The sequence below is a fragment of the Lagopus muta genome, chromosome Z (assembly GCF_023343835.1).
Source record: "Lagopus muta isolate bLagMut1 chromosome Z, bLagMut1 primary, whole genome shotgun sequence".
In the NCBI taxonomy this organism is placed as follows: Eukaryota; Metazoa; Chordata; class Aves; order Galliformes; family Phasianidae; genus Lagopus; species Lagopus muta.
The window spans coordinates 46,238,604-46,257,600 of NC_064472.1; the positions used below are offsets into that span (position 1 = coordinate 46,238,604).

The 18,997-nt window shown below is 35.1% G+C and overlaps 1 protein-coding gene across 4 annotated transcripts in view; it reads left to right on the top strand.

The window, feature by feature from the left end:
* The window catches only part of PAM (peptidylglycine alpha-amidating monooxygenase), a 121,159-nt gene that overhangs the window by 57,899 nt on the left and 44,263 nt on the right, over window positions 1–18,997 (top strand). For all 4 annotated transcript variants that reach the window (XM_048932283.1, XM_048932285.1, XM_048932286.1 and 1 more), the window contains exons 4-7: window positions 93–150; window positions 6,232–6,319; window positions 12,862–12,947; window positions 14,652–14,735. In XM_048932283.1, the coding sequence (XP_048788240.1) occupies window positions 93–150; window positions 6,232–6,319; window positions 12,862–12,947; window positions 14,652–14,735 (316 nt within the window). The remainder of the gene's footprint in view (window positions 1–92; window positions 151–6,231; window positions 6,320–12,861; window positions 12,948–14,651; window positions 14,736–18,997) is intronic.

Here is an 18,997-nt window from a genome sequence, read left to right on the forward strand (position 1 = left end):
TGTTTTCATTCTTTGAAAGAATTTTGGTACTTTCTTTTCATTGTAAGAATGCCCTATTTTAAGGGAATTTCTGTTCTTTTGTCTTTGAGCAGTCTGATACCTACCTCTGCATGTCAGTACCCCTGCCAGTGGATGATGAAGCCTATGTAGGTGAGTGTTGGTTAATTCGAAGAGCTTAAGCAAGCCCTTTTGAAGAATCTAAAGGTCTGTTGTTGTTTTTTTTTTAAATTTGACTTGTATTGACTTAATCTTTGCCTGTCAGAGTTTCTAAAATGCATTCGTCATGGCTAATGCAGAAACTAACTAGAAAAAGCTACTTAGAGTCAAGATAACAAACTGTATCTGAGAGATTCATGAGTAATAGTAGTTAAGGAGCTGCATGCAAATGCCTCTGGCAGTCAATATCAAACAGTCCCATTTGTGAAGTATTGGCTTTCTGTCCTCTGGATGGATACTTAATTCTGCTCCACTGAGCAGGCTGTTTATTTACCTGCTGGTGTAGACTGTAAATCCTTTGCACTTACAGTCAGCTTTGGCTGCGGTAAGATTTTATTTATCTAAGAGGCAAAAAAGCAAATGAAAAAGAAAAAGAAACAAAATAGAGCAAAAGCAACCTAAACTCTTCCTTCTGTTTTTTTTTTTTTTTTTTTTTTTTTTTTTATGTTGTCACATGAATAAGATGGCAGACAAACACTTGGAAATAGTACCAAAATGGATTTGCAAAACAATGAATCTGTAAAGAGGCTCTTCACTGCACTTTTGATGTTTTTCTTGCTTGTGAAATGTTCTGATAAAGAGTAAAGGTGATGATTTTCCTGATGGAAGTTTCATTATCAGAATGTTCTTTAAACTGAAATCTTTTTTTTATTCCCTGTTGCCATTTAGAATAATGTGATGGAAATTCCGTGTAGCTTTTGTTGTAGGGTATTGAGGAACTGTTTGTTCCATGTTAATTTCTGTGTGGAAATCCTTTGGAAATAGAATCTCATTTTCAGATTTTCTTGTTACTTTATGTTAAGTGAAAAAGACTTTTTCAATTCTTTGTCCATATATTGGTTTGGTACAGAAATTGGCTTCTAACAGTGAAATTACACTTTGGCTGTTTGACCCCCGGGGGAAAATAGTTAAACAAAAACAAACAAACAAAACCAACAACAACCCACAAGAGTATACAATGGATTTGATGTTCATGTTAATTTTCTAAAAACTGTATTTACTATGCAGTATGTGCAGTTGACTTTTTTGCTTTCAAGTAATTCATAGAAGGGCATACCACTAACCTGTTGCTTGTGCAATTTAGATTTAGTGCTTCATTGAATTGCAAAATTGCATAGCTCAAATCTTTATTAGATTGCTGCACATTTCCATCTGTCATTTGGTGCTAATGTGTATAAAGTCCATAAAAATACGTTCTGTTATATGCATTTAGAAGGATTGACTAAAGCAGTTTTGTTAAAAGTCCAGTTTTCTGCAAAATCTCAATGTGACTCATGCCAGGCAACTCATTTCTTTTAATCTGAAAAGTGAACAGCTTCTATTCTTCACATGTTTTGTTTTTACCAGCTTTTTATCTTCAGCTTTCCAATGATCACCATGCTTGAGTAAATGTATTGCAAAGCAGTGTAAGGTCTGGAAACAAAACCATTCTAGTATTTAGAAGGAACTTTGGACAGGAAGAGGAATTTCACTGAAAAATTAATGAGAACATTCTATTCTGTGAACATAATTGTTTCCCACCAGAGTGTTGCATAAAACCTCTTATATTTGAATGGCTTGAAAATAATTTAGGATTGCATTTTTCTTTGGTCACTTCCACCAAAATAGAGAGAAATGTGGTCAATCTTAAGCATGTGATCAGTTCCATCTGTCTTCAGTGAAGTCACTGAAAAGTGCTATCAACTGAATGGATTTCCAATGTTAGAGTCAATGTTCCAATGTTAGAACCAACAGAAGTGGTCTGTTTATCAAAAGAACTAGATTGAAACTTATTTAATTGCAGAAAATGTAGGGTATATCTAACTGACCTACCTTAAGAAATACATGAATAACAAATTATAACTTCTTCTCAGGCAAGAGATTTTTTTTGCTATAGGCGTTGCTACTCAAGAAACACGATGAGTAGTGATGTTTTGGGTAATGCTTTATTAATGTTACAAAACTTGATATTTACTTAGTTGCACAGATTTATTTTTTGTGGCATAAATAAGCACAAAATTGACGTGGAACTAAATTTTTATTTTTAAAAGCATCTTGTCTACACTTTTAAATGGTTTAAGCAGAGTCTGCATTCATTGGATTGGCAATAGATTGTGTAATTAAGTCTCATTAATTACTGTGATAGCATTTGACAACTAACAGATGTACTGTTGCACTGACTTGCCATTCACCGAGATATGGAAAAGATAGTGTGTGTTCTCTGGAAATTCAAAAGGCACATACATGTGAATGATACACAGAACGAAATCATAAAACTGAGGTGCTGATATAGTTCAGTGGTAAATCTGAGACCAGAACCTATGTTCCTGCCCCCAGTTCAATTTATTTACATAATACTGCCAACTAAATTTTCTCACTTCTGTTTTTTCCTTTATTTTCCTGTTTGCCTCCGTTTAGTCTGTTCTTCAGAAGGGCCTGGAAGAACAAGTTCTGTCCATTAATAGAACAAGGGAGCAAGGGGTATAACTTCATACTGCAAAGCTGGGAGGGTGCTGTACCAGAGCCTACCAATTAGTTGAGGGTCCGTTCTTGGGCAGTAACAAAAGAAGAAACTGAGCAAATTTAAGGAGTGTTAACAAATTACAAGTAGATATAGAGCAGGTTTTGCTCTAGAGGCCTTTTGTAGAACTTATTATTTTTCTTCCTTGCGTGCTGCAAGGTTGTTTCTCTGGTATGGTGTATATAAATTTCCCTATAAAAAAGTGATAATGCCTGTGCTATATTAAAGACCTCTAATATCTAATCTAAAAAAACCAAACTCTAACAAAATCAAACAAAACAAAAACCAAACAAAATCTAAAAACCAAACTGTGAACACTCGTGATACTCTTGTGTATGAATTAAATTATACTGAAAAAAATTATTTTTTTTAAGGATAACAACAATTATTGAGTTTTCACTCCTAAAGATGAACATCCAAGAAATCAATTTTTTTAAGCATACACCTTTACTACGCTTTGATTACTGTCCTGTTTGTTCTTTTCTGTTCCTTCTAAAGTTTGTTGCTCAAAGTAGTACTTGCAGATTCAGACTGAATTCACATTTACTTTATGTAATGAAACTTATTTCAGTAATCACTCTGTAGTGCTTATCTATGCATTAAAAATAAAAAAAAAATTATAGAAGTGCCAATTTATGTAACAGCTATACCTAAAAGAAACTAAATTGGAAGTAGCAATGGGATTTTCCTTTTCAAACTATACTCTTGTGGGTTTTTTTTCCAAACTGAGTATTTTGTATTATGTAGAATAAGATTAACAAATGAAGTACATGTAAATCATTTGTTAAAAAAAGAACAATAAACTGTATCTTTCTAGAAGTTCTTTTATTAAAAAATGTTGAATACCTACTTCATTTTGAGGGCTTTTGTAAGAAAAGTCTCAATCTTGAGTGAATTTGCAACAGTGAACAGGAAATGAACAGAAAGAATTCCAGTCAGGTATTACAGTATGTAAATAGCACTCGTGGTATGCCTATTAGTTTTCTAATTTGGGATGATAAAATTGTTTTGTTTTTGTTTATCTTGTGTAAAAACAGTCAAGGCAGGTGCTGATATTCTGTTAGGCCAAAACCACCTTCTGCAAGTCGTCACAGTCATTTAAATATTGAATTTTGTTATGCTTCTTATTTTAAAATATAGTGGCTGTCAACTAGAAGAATAACTAGAAGCTTTGGTTTGATATTTCTTAAGGCTTTGGTAGTAACAGGTATTGTATTTGGCTTGAATCTCATGCTCGTTTGCATGACTTTTATAACTTATATCATTTTTAAATTGCTTTTTTTTAAAAAAAAAAAAACAAAACTTTTTTTTGAAAACAGTGTTTGTAATAGTGTTTGCTTGTCAGTGTTGCTAAGAAGATATCTACATAGGAAAGGTTAACTGACTGCAAAACTTTCTTTAGCTCACAGACAGACTGAGATGCCTTTCAGCTCTTTCAGAAGCAGTGATGAGATATGAGCTAAATTAGTGCATGCAAGTGGTTCAAACACAGATGTGATTTTGCTTTGCTAATTATATTCTGTCTGTACTAGTACTACTTGTTAAGCTGTTTGAAGTACATTTTATAACAGTGCTTAAAAGTCCTAGCCGTACACTGGAATGTCACTGCAGTAGACATTGTGCAGAAATAAAGGATATTTGGACAGTAATTAAAAAGATGAGAGGCTGGCATGGAATTAAAGAGAAACAGTGACATTTGTAATGGCTGCAGAGGTTTGCAGTTGAGAGGCCCTGTGGTTGAATTTGTCTATTGAAGGCTGTCTTTCTAAGTGTTGCCTACAGTACATTTTGTACAAGTATTGAGTTGTGCAAGAAAAATTGTTCTAGCTGCTTATGAACTATTTAGAAATGTCCTCTCACAGATGTTGGCAACAGCAGCATAAACACTTGGAAAATTTAGTCTGCATAGTATGACATGTTATCCATCCCATGTATGAGTTAATCATAGTTTCACTTTGTTAATGACAAAAACATCAAAACAAAAGGTCTTTCTCTAATGCAGATCAATTTTATAGCTAAGGACTGAGTAAAATTTTCTAGTAAAAAGATGGCTATGTACAGTCTTTGAACTCTAATCTTTCAAGCAACTGGAATGATTCTGTAAATTCATTCTGAAGAATATGTGGTACTCTTTCCTTCCTCTCTTCCCTCAACATGTGGAGACACTTATTTTTCAAACCTGACCCTCAACTCTATCATGCTTGTTTCTTAACAACCCATCCTGGCTGCATGGTGTATATTCAAGATAGCTAGCTTTTGAATTCTGTGCCTTGTCTTCTGGCAATACTACTTCACTTTTCACTACAAACCTAAGCTCCAAAAAGTAGGGTTGAAAGCTGTCTGTTTGGATTTTTTTTTCCTTCTGTAGAATTGGGACAATAATCCACATCATTGTTCACCTCAGAAGCTCTGTGTCAGCTGATAAACTTGCAAATTTATGAAGCAGAAGTGGCTTATGTGGTGTACAGCTTCATTGTCTGACCATACTAAGATCCTTGAAAACTTGGAGACTCCTAAATGTCTATGTCTAATGTCAGGAGTGACTCATTTTTTGGATGTTCTGCTGTTGAATAAGGTTAAGAATGCTCCAGCCCTTTTCCTCTGTCACATATTAAGAAAAATTCCTTTATACTGCTTGCATCTGGCACAGCATTTCCATAATAACAGAGGAAGTTACACAATTCAGCTTGTTTTATTTTTAGAAATTCTGTCATTGTAAGTTTATGATCAGTATTACTACACTGTGATATTGGTAACTTTTTTTCAGTAGTGAACAGGATCTTGAATATTTGAGAAATGAAAATAATGGCTTTCTGGTACTTAATGACAAACAGACATTTGAGTACTGAATGTCATTGTTTTCCAATTTTCTAACAATGAGAAGTATTTCGGCAACAGGATTCTGTTGTCTTTTAGGGAGTATTATTTTCCATTCCAGAGGGTTTGTCAACGTCAGTAAGAATAAATCATAGTTCTCTTCTTGGACTATAGTCCCCAGAAGGATGCAGCAAAAGTGTAAATCAAATGAAATGCTGAGAAAATACAGGATTTCAACCAGTGTGCAAGATAATAGTTGCTCTTAACTCTAACTTCATGTTTGTATTTTGATGAAAAAGCTAAAAAGAACTTTAAAAAGTACTGCTAAATTACAAGTGTAAATTTTGAAACTAAATTTACATATGACTGGTTACTACAAAAACTGTGATTTGGGGTATATTGGCATGTCTACTAAGTGTTTTATTTAACTATTGGGGAAAATAGAAAGGTTTTGAGTGGAAACTTGGAATTTTTTATTTCAATCACTAAATGAAATACAGTAACTACTTGGGTGAAAGGCTGTTGAATGAACTCAAGCAAAAGCTTGTAAGTGGAGTGAAAAAGGTAAATAAATGGTCGGGGGGGATACGTACTTTGTTTCCGGCATTGCAGAGAACTGTTAACTCAAAGTGCTCTTTTTTGTGTAAATTGCAGTGAGAGTAAGGGTAACTTACTTATTTTATCATTTTGTTTTTCAGTTGACTTTAAACCTCACGCTAGCATGGACACTGTCCATCACATGTTGCTCTTTGGATGTAATGAACCCTCTTCTAATGAAAATTACTGGTAAGAATTGGCAGCTTGCTTCCATTATTGTATCCAGATGTTCTTGTGTTGTCTGCACATACACTGTTTCTTTTAGAAGTAGAAAAAAATCAAAGAAAGAAACATATAGCAGTCTTTCTATACTTGTTTTTTGGTTTTTTTTCTTAATTGTATCATCTGTAATGTGCAAGAAAATTTTCACTATCTCTGGCCTCTTTCCTGGAAACACAGTGTGCAGGGTGTCATTGGGTACCGAGAAATCTAGGCTTCTAATTAGAAGGGTTTCGTCATTTTTGTATTTAAAAGAGTAACCTGCTTTTCAAAATAAATACTGAAGCACATTTAGAGCTACAGAGAAAATGAAGTTATCCATGGGAAGCATTAGGCAGGCTATAGCTTCTTATTCAAAAGATTTATGTGATGCCAGTTAGATTATGAGAATAAAAATGGTAAGCTTTTTTTGTTTGTTTATTCTAAATCTAGTTGCCACTAGTCTCTAGTGTAGCTGTAGCAGCTCTAATTACTATATGTATATGTACATATAGTGACATATATTTAAATATTTAAAACGCAGAGTATACCATTAATTCAATTTATATGAAGTTATGCCTACATAAAGATATGTATATGTATATATGTTCAGAGTTTCTTTACTGAGAAAAAAGTATAGTCAACCTGCAAAAGCAAGGAAACTTTGAGGAAAATAGTGCTACATGCAAAACCACTATACATAATGCAGTTTTTTTTGTCAGAATCTTGGTCAGCATTTCTTGTATTTCTGCTCTGACAGTCATACCAGTTACAGTATTTAGATGAAATTCCTGCAAGTAATTAATAAATCATCTGAATTCAATAGGTACTATTTTATGAGTTTGGAAAGGACTCATGTAATAAGGATTTTTTTTTTGTTTCAGGAGAACTTTGTCACCTCCTTTATGTCCTTAGAGTTCTGTCATAGTGCTTTGGACAGATTTTGTGGACTGGAAAAAGATACAAGGTTGTGCTTAATCTTCCTGGAGAGGAGGATCTGCTTTAATCTTGTAGACAAGAATTTTCTGTGGAGAGCACTCTGAGACTTAGGGTGATTGGTCATAAAGACGTACATGCTCTGTAACCTTAATTTTTGGCAGTTCTTGTGAACCAAAGTTCACACTGAAGTTAACACGTTTATCGATTGACAATTAGTTAAGTAGATATAAGTCAAAGCTTCCTCTCCCTTTTTTTTCTTGTTTAAATTACCAGCATCATTTTTTTTACATTGTGGACATACTTCAAGCTGTTTGAGACAGCAGTCAGTAACAAAACAACCTCATGTCTTGAATTCATTGATGATGGGGAAATACCTACTTTTGATAGTATTCATTCCATCAGGTGTTTTTCCTACATGATACTTTTCTGAACAAACATTTTTGTATGCATTCCTCGTCTTTCTTATTTTAAAATTCTCACAATTTTTAAGTTTATGAGAGGGGAAACTACTAGTGGGAGTTCTAGAGAAAGCTTGGTCCCTAGCTTTGCTTCTCTTTATATCTGTATGGAAGAATATTTTATCAGGTGTCCAGAAGGATGTAAGGAAAGTGAAAAATAAGGAAACAAATTCCTTAAATTCCTCAAGTGGTCTGGTAATTAACCTAACCTTCAAAATGCCTAAGTTATGAGAACAGAGAGAAGTTGTCAGGGCCACTAAAACCACGGATAATGTAAAGAATTAGTAATTAGAGAATGAAATCATTAATGAAATTAGTAATCTGTCAGTAACTTCTCCTTTCTTTCAAGTTTTCAGGCAAGACTAGGTAAGATACATCTACAGATTGTGTAAAACTTGTACTTACTGTGACCTGTGTTTAACCTAACAGGTTAAATATAGTTGTTTTTTTTTTTTTTTTTTTTTTTTTTTCTGGTTGAGTTCTGTAATCTCACTCTACCCTCTATATACTTACCAAGAAGATAACTAGAGTTGGACTCTAGGGCTAATAGTATAGTGTATTTTATTAAAAAAAAATAATAATAATAAAAAAAAAATTAAAAAGTAGCACTTGTAATCTTTTCATGGTTGGTGGAGATGAATTAATCAATATGATACGATAAACTTTCATCAGAAGTTTTATTTACCTTTTTCCTCTCAGCTGATGGTTCTAATATTGATGAGTATTACAATCTTTTCTCACAAGAAAAATAGCTTATTTAAAAGTTTAGGAAAAACGTTGAACTCTGAAAGCACTGTTGATTTATGTTCTCAGCAGACAGTTTTTCTGTGTTCTTTGTGCCTTATATATTAGAATATAGTTTTAAAGAGTTTAGACTTGTAACAACGTGACCTTTTCAAACCAATTCAAGTGTTGTGTGTCATTCAAAACCATGTAGATTGTCCTTGTAGCGTGATTTAACATGTCTGGAAATAATTTTTTCAAGATGAAAGCTTGAGGTGATGCCTCAGTCTAGTTGATGTTCTAACATATCTAGTTGATGTTCTAAAGATCCAGCTTAAATGTTAAACTTCTTCAAGGTGACAGAGCACTTGGAACAGGCTGCCCAGATGGGCTGTGCAATCTCCTTCTCTGGAGGCATTCAAAACCCACCTGGACTCGTTGACTAACCTAGGTGTTCCTGTTCTGACAGGGGCATTGGACTAGATCATCTACCAAGGTTCCTTCCAATCCCTGACGTATTGTGATTCTGTCATGTTTGGTTCCTGAACTTTCAAATATAAAGAGATAAATCAAAAGCTGAAAAAGTTTTTCAAAGCTGAATTTTGACTCAAATCAGGCTTATGATTAGAGTTCAGGTATTGTTTGCTCCCTGACTGTATCATCACTTTTCTTAAAAGAAAATGATTACCCAGCAAAGAGAACTCACCAGTGGCAGTGTGTGCAGGGTGGTATTCATTCTTGACTGGTATACTTAATACCAAATGATGAAACTAATTAGTGTTGTATTTAAATATGGTATTTCTGATTTTTTTTATATCCAGGTTTTAGTTAAATATTACTATTTTTTTTCCAGTATGTTGTTTCTGAGGTCAAGTATTTGTTTTAAATTCTGAAAAATTCCTCATTCATTATCTCATCATTTCATATGTTGTTGCATCAGACTGCACCATTTCATTTTGCACTGCCTGTAGTCATCTGCAAGGCTAGAAACATCACATCTGTTCTACATAAATGCAGAACACAAAAGCTAGGTTTTTTTGCCTTTTTTGTATGCAAGTAATGTAGTATGCATGTGTATAGCCATGTATGTCTACATCTGTAAATGTTTCTATGTATTCCTTACTTGAATGTTCAAATGTAGAGAATCTGTTACACATTTTTGTAAGTCACTGTAGGGAGTAATAGCTACATAAGTAAGCATACTACTAATGTAAATTTGCTGGCTTAATTTGGTTTTCAACCGCAAGAAACAATTTGGTTTAAGGAATTGTGGAGACTGTCCTGTTAGTTTTCCACTGTAAAAAAGCTCTTAAAAAATAATAACGAAATAACAATTTAAAATAAAATTAAAGACTTCTGCTCCTTGATCATAATTGGCACTATCAGAGGTGATTCATCAAAAGGTGTGACTCTCCATAGGTTGTTACTCAGAATTTCAGAGCCTCTTGGCAGGACAAGGTCTAATGCAATCTCAAACCCTGTGCTGAAATGATCTCCTATTTCAGATGATTCATAAGCATAAGCTGTAATGGGATTAGGCATGGCAACTATATATAGCTATCCAGTCTAAACAAATGCGTAAATTCAGGCCATAGATCACCACCCAGTAATTCCTCCATTAGACTAGTTGCTTTTGTTGGCAATAGATGATGATTTTGGAAGCTTTTAACTGGAAGAACTGCATCTTTAGTTCCAATAAAAGTTGCAAAATATGTTAAGAATGTTGATTATTGATTGAGAAGAATGTATTTATGAAGTTCGTAAGATCTTTCAAAGTCAGTGTGGGGAAGGCATGAGGAACTAGATAAGAAGCAATCAGTAAAGCCTGTTCTCATGCAGTAGGTTAATTTTTTTGTGTGTTTGTAAACTTACACTTTTCTAATTTCCTCCTAGTGTTTTCTTTTTATTCATCAACTGTCTTATCTCTTCTTTTGAATCTACTTTGACATTGGTTTTATTATCTGAATTTACAAGATCAGCGGTGTTGCCTAAATGGAAGTTGACAGTTGTTTAAGCATAGCAAAAGAGCTGTGTATTTCTTCTTTTTTTCCTCCTGATACCCAAGAGAAGATTAGAATAGCTTATCTTTTCTTTGGTTGGTTGATTTTTGCCTAGCTGATATGATAGAATATCCTTACGTGACAGACCTTAGCAAGAATTGTGGTTTAATGAAGGTAAGATGGCCCAGATGGTGGCTGCAGAACTGTGACTATGCTTGCTTATGGTTTCTGCTCTTGTTCCTCCCAGCCAGCCTTCCTAATGTATTCTGACCTGTGCAGCACAGTAGCTGGTTAGATCCATGCAGTCTTCTGTTGTATTAACTTGCACCAGTTGAAAGCTGTACAGATTTTTCCCTGCAGCTGTATGGCTTTTTTTTTTTTTTTTTTTTTCCAATTAACCTTAAATAGGTTTCTCTTTGGGATATGTTTCACTGGAGGATAGGATGGGTGGTGAGGGGAGGCATAAAGGGTTGGGAGATCAAGTTAGTTTTTTTGAAGGTCTAGAAATTATTTGCATTACAGTCAAAACTAGCAAGGGGGTAGAAGTGACATCTTCCCTTTATTGTAGGTAGTCTAGTGATCATAGCAGTGCTTTCTGTCAGAAGAAAGCAGTAACACTTTGCTGCATTAAGGCTTTTGGGATTGATAGAAACTCATAATGTCCAGCTGAGCTGCTTTGCTGCTTTTTCCTATATACATCTAGAACTAGTTATCTCTGGAGGAGAGCAGACCAGGATGAATCCTCATCTGAGAGGCATCCTCAACAAAGAAGTCACAGAGCCTGCATCTGCTAAAAGCCCTTGTTTTTTGTCTTTATTCTTTTTGCACTGCGTGTGAAACTTTATTTTTCCCAGTTTTTGTTTTACCAGCAGTGGTAAACAGAGAAAGCTGTGCCTTCCATGTGCACAAGGAAAACAGAGGTGACTGGTGGCAGTCAGTATGACTTCACTAAGAGTGAATTGTGCCTGATGAATATGGTGTTTAGTGAATTTGATAATTGCAGTGATTAAGGGGTTACAGCATTAATGAATAAGGGAAGAGCAGTAATGTCAACCACTTGGACTTGTGAGAAGTGCAGGATGTTCTTGTTTGTAAATTGAAGATAGCTTTGTCAGATGGGCCACTAGCTGGTTAAAAAAATTTCTGGATAGCTACACTCAGTTGTAGTCAACAGCTCAGCGTCCACGTGGTTGACTGTATTGTTCCTTTGGGTTGGTATTGGAAGTATGCCATTGAACATCTTAGTAACATGGGCAGTATGATTGAGTGCAGTTCACAAATGATACCAAGATGTGGTGAGGCTGACATCCTGCTGAGGGGAGGAGTTGTCTTCCAGGGGGACCTTAATAGGCTTGAGAGGAGTGCCTGAGTGAACCCCAGCAAGTTCAAGAATGCTAAATGCAAGGTCCTTGGCCTGAATCAAGTGTCCTTGCCCATGGCAGGGGTTTGGAGCTAGATGATTCGTAAGACCCCTTCAACACAAACCATTCTGTGAGTCTGTTTTATTGCAGGCTGCTTTCTGAGCACATTTTCTTCATCTGTTTTGTCTGTTGGTTTCTGATAACAAAATATCCATACAAATAGTAGATACCTTTAAAACAAACAAGGAAACCACTCAGACAAGAGGAGCTATTTCACTTGTGTTGCTGCTCAGTGTCGTTGGCCTTTGTGGGTGTTCCAAGGAAGACAACGTTGCAACATTTTAGCCACAGAGGCTGGCATCAAATCATAATTCTTTCAAGAATTTCATGATAGGTAGCTTGACATGAACTTCTCTTTTTTTATAATTTTCTGCTTAAAAAAAAACACACAAGCAAACTGGGAAAGTGTACTGTAAACTAAAAATTTATAGCTTTGTGCTGGCATTAACTGCAGGAAGGAGTATGAGTGCATCTACTTATTGCTTCTTAAGCAGTCTTTTTGCATGCCTTTAATTTCCAGTGATCTTTAGATGAATTCTGAATATCGTTTTTTTTCATTTAGAATGATCGTGTCTATGTTATCTTAAAGCTGAGGGAAGAAAAGAGTGAAAAAGATGGGTGATGTAAGGATAGCTGGGAAAGTAATCTACATTAAAAGAAACATGTCGAATCAAATTATGTCCAAAAGCATCTTCATGCATCTTAGGGCGGTGAGGCCCTGGTACAGCTGCCCAGAGAAGCTGTGGTGCCCTATCCATGGAGGTGCTCAAGGTTGGATGGGGCCCTGGGCAGCTGAGCTGGTGGGGGGCAGCCTTGCCCATCTCAGGGGTTGGAACCGGGTGGACTTCAAGGCCCATTCCAACCTAAACCTTCCTGTGATTCTGTGAGCTTAAAATTAGTAATTTTCCATATAATTTACCTGTTGATTTCAGATTTCAAAATTAAAAACATTTCCTTTTTTTTTTTTTTTTTTTTTTTGCTGATAATTTTAGGGACTGTGATGAAGGAATCTGCAAAGACAAATCAAATATTTTGTATGCCTGGGCAAGAAATGCTCCACCTACCAGGCTACCCAAAGGTATCGTACGTTTATGTGAAGTCCTTGTGTGCAGGGGCAGAGGAGAGGATGTGGAGATGAGCAATGGGCATATCTAGGAAACTTGTGTGAAATCATGTTTAGTTAATGGAACGAGTATGAACCTAAATTTCATAAACTGGGAATATGTTGTGCTAGCTAATACACTTGTGGTTTCTTTTTTTGTTGTCCTTTTTGCTATATCATTATGGTCTTCAGATGGGAGAAAAAAAGTAACAATTAGTGCTTTATTTCTAAATAACATTAATCTCATAATTCCTACTGTGTCTTTTTGGAATGTATACATTGAATGTATTTTTTAGTGGCACAGTTGATGCTATCTCTCTGAAATTGAATTGAAATATTTCTGTGTTAGGAAAGTATAGACAAATTGAATCTAAATAATTATTTTTTTTTTTCTGTGTTAAGTATAGTGGATAATTTTACTTGGTTTTAGTTTCTTGGTATTTCATGAAGATGAGCAACGTGCTTATGTACTCTTTTGAATGTACGAGTCCACTTTGCTGATTTGCAATCAAAATCTTGTAGGCTACAAATAAGACACGTAGAAGTTGTATCTGTCTATATAAGTATAACCCTGAAATTGAGATTCTTTTTCTCTTTTACTGCCTCTTTTTATTAACCATGAACAATACATACATACTGTCATCAAGGGGTTTATTTGAAATACAATTTTCATGCTTATTGCCATAAATGTTAGTTGATTTGGTTATCAGAATGTCAATTAAAAAAAATTGTTGCTTAGAGGATTCTGTGGAAGTCTGTTGTTTGCTCTGCTGTTAAACCTGTTTGTAATAATTTTTCTGCCTCTAAGCTGCCCATAAATACAAGGTATTGTTTTTTTATCATAACGATATCATGCTTCTCAACAGGGAAACTGCAGTCCCTTTTATAAATTGGCTCCTGCCATGAGCAGTTTTAATCTACTGGGATTCAGTGTCTGTAGAAGTTGAAATTGCTTCTGGTGCTGCTTTTCTAGAGCATTCGTTGTATAACCAGTAGAGAATTCCCTTTGTGATGGTGGTGATCTTTTGCAATTTCATTATTACAAATTATTTCAGATCCCTCTATTTTCTTCTCTGCCCGTTGTTGCTTCCATTAGCAAGTAAAATAGCTTCATGAGTTCCACAAGACATTTTCAGCATACAATGTTAATTGTTGTCTTAAAGTAGTTCACCACTGATCTTTTTTAATTACTGTTTCTTACCTTATTTTACAGTGTGTTTTCAGTTAGTCAGCATTACTCAGTTTGTGTTCTTCACAGGTAGTAGGAGAGACGGGGAGATGAGAGGAAAATTATTCCAAATTCTGCAGGAATGACGAAAATCTGATTTCTTTTTTTTTTTTTTTTTTTAATTATTACTTTATCAATTATATTATGTGTGTAATATATACCTCAAATCTGTGATCAGAGTTTTGTGTTTAGAGAATTCTTGGCTTGAAATAGGTATCTGATCACTAATAACTAAATTTTGTTCTTACATTTTTAATCTGGGAAAGCGTGTCATGACAGTAGTTTTCCTGAGTTTTATGCTTCATTTATCTCAGTAAAATTATATACCCTTTCTCTCTAGGCAGTTTCAGTGATTTGTATTTGATAGATCTGTATTTGTGGTAGATATGTTCAGCCCTGGTGAACTAAATTACATTTTATTGTTTCTGAAAGCCTTGTTTTCCTACCCATAGGTGTTGGATTCAGGGTTGGAGGAGAAACAGGGAGCAAATTTTTTGTACTGCAGGTACACTATGGTGATATCAGTGCATTTAGAGGTATGTATTCTGGAACTTCATTCTGTAAGTTATATTAATTATAGCATTTCAGTTCATTAAGAATATTTACATTATCTCCACAAAAAAATTTCTCTGCTTGTACCACTCACAAAGATAGAGATCTGCAGTCATATTTGTAATAAAGTTAATGTATTAATTTTACTTCTTTAGAGACTTCCTTTCTATCTGGTAAACAGATTTATTTTCTTCGAAGGATACAGAGCAAATGACTTAAATTAATGAAGTAGATAAGTAAATCTGTGTTTAGGGAGAAAATTATTTGCCCCTATGTAATTCCTAATTGTATTTTAGAAGGTTGGAACAAATACGCATGAACACGCTTAACATTAATTGAACAGCTGTTGCAGAATATGACTTATTACTTGCCAATCAATTGCAGTGTCTGTGTTTGGATTGTGAAGTTGCAAATAGTGGAAATAGTGTTTCATATTTCAAAAAAGGTGAAAGTCATTTCAAGCATGGTAATGCACTTATTGTCAGTCAGTGTTTGGATTGCATTAATGTACATAGAAATATTAATGTAGTCACAGAGTGGTTTGGTCTGGGAGGGATTTTAAAGATCGTCCTTTTTAAAGATCATCTATTCCTCACCCTGCTGTGAGCCCAAAGTCCAACCCAACATGGCATTGAGTACCTTCAGAAGTGGGAGCTCCATGACTTCTCTGTGCAACCTGTTCCACTTCTTCATATCTAATATGAGTTTACCTTCTTTCTGTTAAAGCTGTTATTCCATACTCCTATTCCTCATACCATCTGTGGTGTGGGGAATCCCTGCCCATCTCTTCTGTAGTCCATCTTAAATAGTGTAAAGCCACAGTGAGATCTCCTGAAGCCTTCTCCAGTCTGAACAGGCCTAGCTCTTAAAACCTTTCTTCATAGACGTGCTCCAGTCCCCTGATCATTTGCATGGCCTCCTCTGGATGTGCTCCAGCTGTTCCATATCACTCCTGTGCTGAAGGCCTCAGACCTGGATATGATGGGATCATAGAATCATAGAATGGCTCAGGTTGGAAAAGATCTTCTCAAATCCAACTGCAACATAACCGCAGTACCCTAACTCTTAACAAGGCTCCGCTGAATCATGTCCCTGAGCTCCACATCCAAACGGTTTTAACACATTCAGAGATGGTGACTCAACCACCTCCCTGGTAAGCCAGATAGGGCCACACGAGGACAGAGCAGTGGGTGACAGTCCCTTCCCTCTCCCTGATGGCACTCCTCTTTTGAAGCAGGTCAGAAGGCAGATGGGCTTCCAGGCTGTAAGTGCATGCTGCTGGCACATGTCCAGCTTTTTTGTCTACCGGAGCACTCAAGTCCTTCTTGGCAGGGCTGCTCTCAGTCTCTTTTCACTGCTCCTGTAGCAAAGACTGCTCTTGAGCTTCACATTCCTCAGAAGCCCCTTCCTAATGGCGAGAATGAGGTCCAATATCTCTCTTGATTCGTTCCTCTATCACTTCAACAAGAAAGTCCAAGCTTTTCAGGGATCTCCTGGACTTCAAATGCCCTGCTGTGTTCTCCCTCCAGTAGATAGTGGGATAGTTAGGTCTCCCATAAGGATTAGGGCTTATGAAAATGAGGGTGCTCCTATCTGTCTGATCTGAGCTTCTTGTAATAAGATTATTTAAAATTTTTAAAATGCTATGCTCTAATATGCTCCTTAAGCTTGAACTAGGTTATTCTGACATCTTTGAGAAGCATAAATTCTTATTTTTGCTATGTCAAATCTTCATCTTAGGGCTTCTGTTGCATTGAGGAACAAAGAAACATATGGATCTCTGTACTCTTGAAGCAATTCTGTCATACCTTACTGTGTAGAATTTAAACAAATATGTGGAAATTGTTATGGTGTAAGAGATAACAAGTGCTGGACAGTAAAGGGGAAGTAAACTGAATAATAACCAAAGATAAGGTAAATTTATGGCATTTTGAAAATGCGCATAGCAAGAAAATTAAAAAAAATCTTTAATAGTGTCATTACCAATGAGTCTTAGTAGATTAGATTTCTTAGTACTGGTAGGAGAAAGTAGAAGTTGTTTCAGAGAAACCGTAAACCAGAAGCTCTGAACAGAAATTAAAGCTGTAGAAGACATAAAGAACTGGGAGGAATATTCATTGCACCTGCAGTTCCTGTGCTATGCCTACGGCCTCTGAATCTTTAGTGATAATGTGCTACATGATCCAGAGATGTTACCTAGTTTTGAATGGAGAAGAAAGGATGTAGCTAACAGTTTCCTCATGCAATGCAGCCTCCCTTATGTATACCTCTTTGCTGCCAACTTTGAGCAATCTAGAGTCCTACTCAGTAGTGTCCTACTGTCTTTATAACTTTTCTGAGGTTGAAGTTTCTTCTGTGACATGAAAACATAATGTGGCATAATGGCAATAATGCTAATGTGGGAAGACAAGTAGGATGAATGAGCTGAGTATGCTGGAACTACTTAAATGGAAGATGTGTGTAAATGTGCATGACAGAAGTTGAAAGAATTGATTTTCATGGACATGTACAGCCTGTGATTCCTTGCCTGCTAAAATCATGCATAATTAAAGTTACAAACCTCTGAAGAAAACTTGTTAGTTGAGAGCCTGGTCTTCATTATTGCTTGGGGACGGTGAGAGTTCTCAGTGTTCGTTTTCTCTTTTAAGTACAACTATGTGTATGAAAAAAAAATGAGATTAGTAACTCCTATTGCACATTAGTTGAGGATGTGCTAAGAATTTTTTTGGGTTTGACTTGGTTGTCAAATTTCATAGTCAAAAAAGCCCTTTTCTCAAAGAAAGAAATGAAAGAAATTGGCACCTGAAATAAAAACCAGCACCTCAACATGACATCCTTATTACTTGTGTGTCTTCTATGCACTTCTGTGCAGGACTCCATATAATCAATGTTATACAAACCCCTAGAAATATGGATGTTTAGAAAGTAGGAACTGATAATGATATAATTTAGAAGACAGTACCAGCTTTGTGTACTGTTTCAGTAGTTAAGGAATTTGACTGGATTTTCTCTCCTTTCAGTTTCAGAGTTTTCACTTTTTTTTCTGTGATGGCCTAAAAACTTAAGTTTAAAAAAAAAAAAAAAAATCAACTATTTTTTACTGTTATTGTGAGTGGAAAATATTTGATTCTGTCTGTGAAAATTACAGTAGTACAAAAATGTAATTTGAATCTAGCAATGTAAGTGTCCTAAACCTTGGGTTTTTTGTGTCCAAAGACACCCAGTAGAGAAATCTTTTTTTTTTTTTTTTTTTTTTTTTTTCCAGAGATTCTTACACACTTAAGGAATTACCTAAAGGAAGCTTTTTTTTTCATGGAATGAGATGTCTATTGATAAGTTTAGTTTTCCAATATGTAAGAATATTACACTTTGTATATTAGTATGTACACATTTGAAGGAGCAGAAATGATAAAATATACTCAGTTAACTTATTATACTTTCAATGACTTAGGAATTCAGAAGTGCTGCTCAGAGTTAAATTTTGTGACATGTAGGTAATTGCAAGTATAAAATATTTGACTTGAAATAGTAATTATTTGGGAATTAGCAGAAAATTCTACTTCCTATCAGTTTTTTTTTTTGGGGGGGGGAGGGAGGAATATCATATCATAGCTAAAGTTTATCAACTGTTATATACAACAATTTGTAAAAGAGATATTTCTTCATTTCTTGAACCAGTAATTAAACTAATTGTACTTTCCTTCTGTCCTTAGCTATGATCCATATTTAAATATTAATATTTAGGAAGGCGTTTTATACTCTCCTTATCAAAAGAAAACATTCTGTATAATGTCTGTAATTAAAAAACAAGGTGGCAACCAAAAACGGATTGAGTGAAGGTAATGGAGAGGAAGGGTGGCAGGACATGGTGTGTGTAAAAAGCTGTTTAGAAAAATAATAATTGCTCACTTTGACTTTTTGTATTTTTCTAAAAACTGTAAATGTATAAGCTATTTTGACTTCTTATTGACAGCAGATAGTTACAAGTGAAAAGTAGGTCAGAAATTTGTTGCTTTTATTACTGCCTATGTTTTTAGCATTCAGGTTCAAATGTAAATAAGTCTAGCCATCCTAAGATCTGTGAAGGTACCAAACTTCAGATATGCATTGTAGAGATAAGCAGTGCAGTTGTTAAAGTATTTATGATTTATTTCAAGTTTTACTAAAAAAAATACATAAAATCTCAATGTATATAATTTCTTTCATCCTGTATGTCTTGTACCAATGTCTAACATGGTTTCTTACC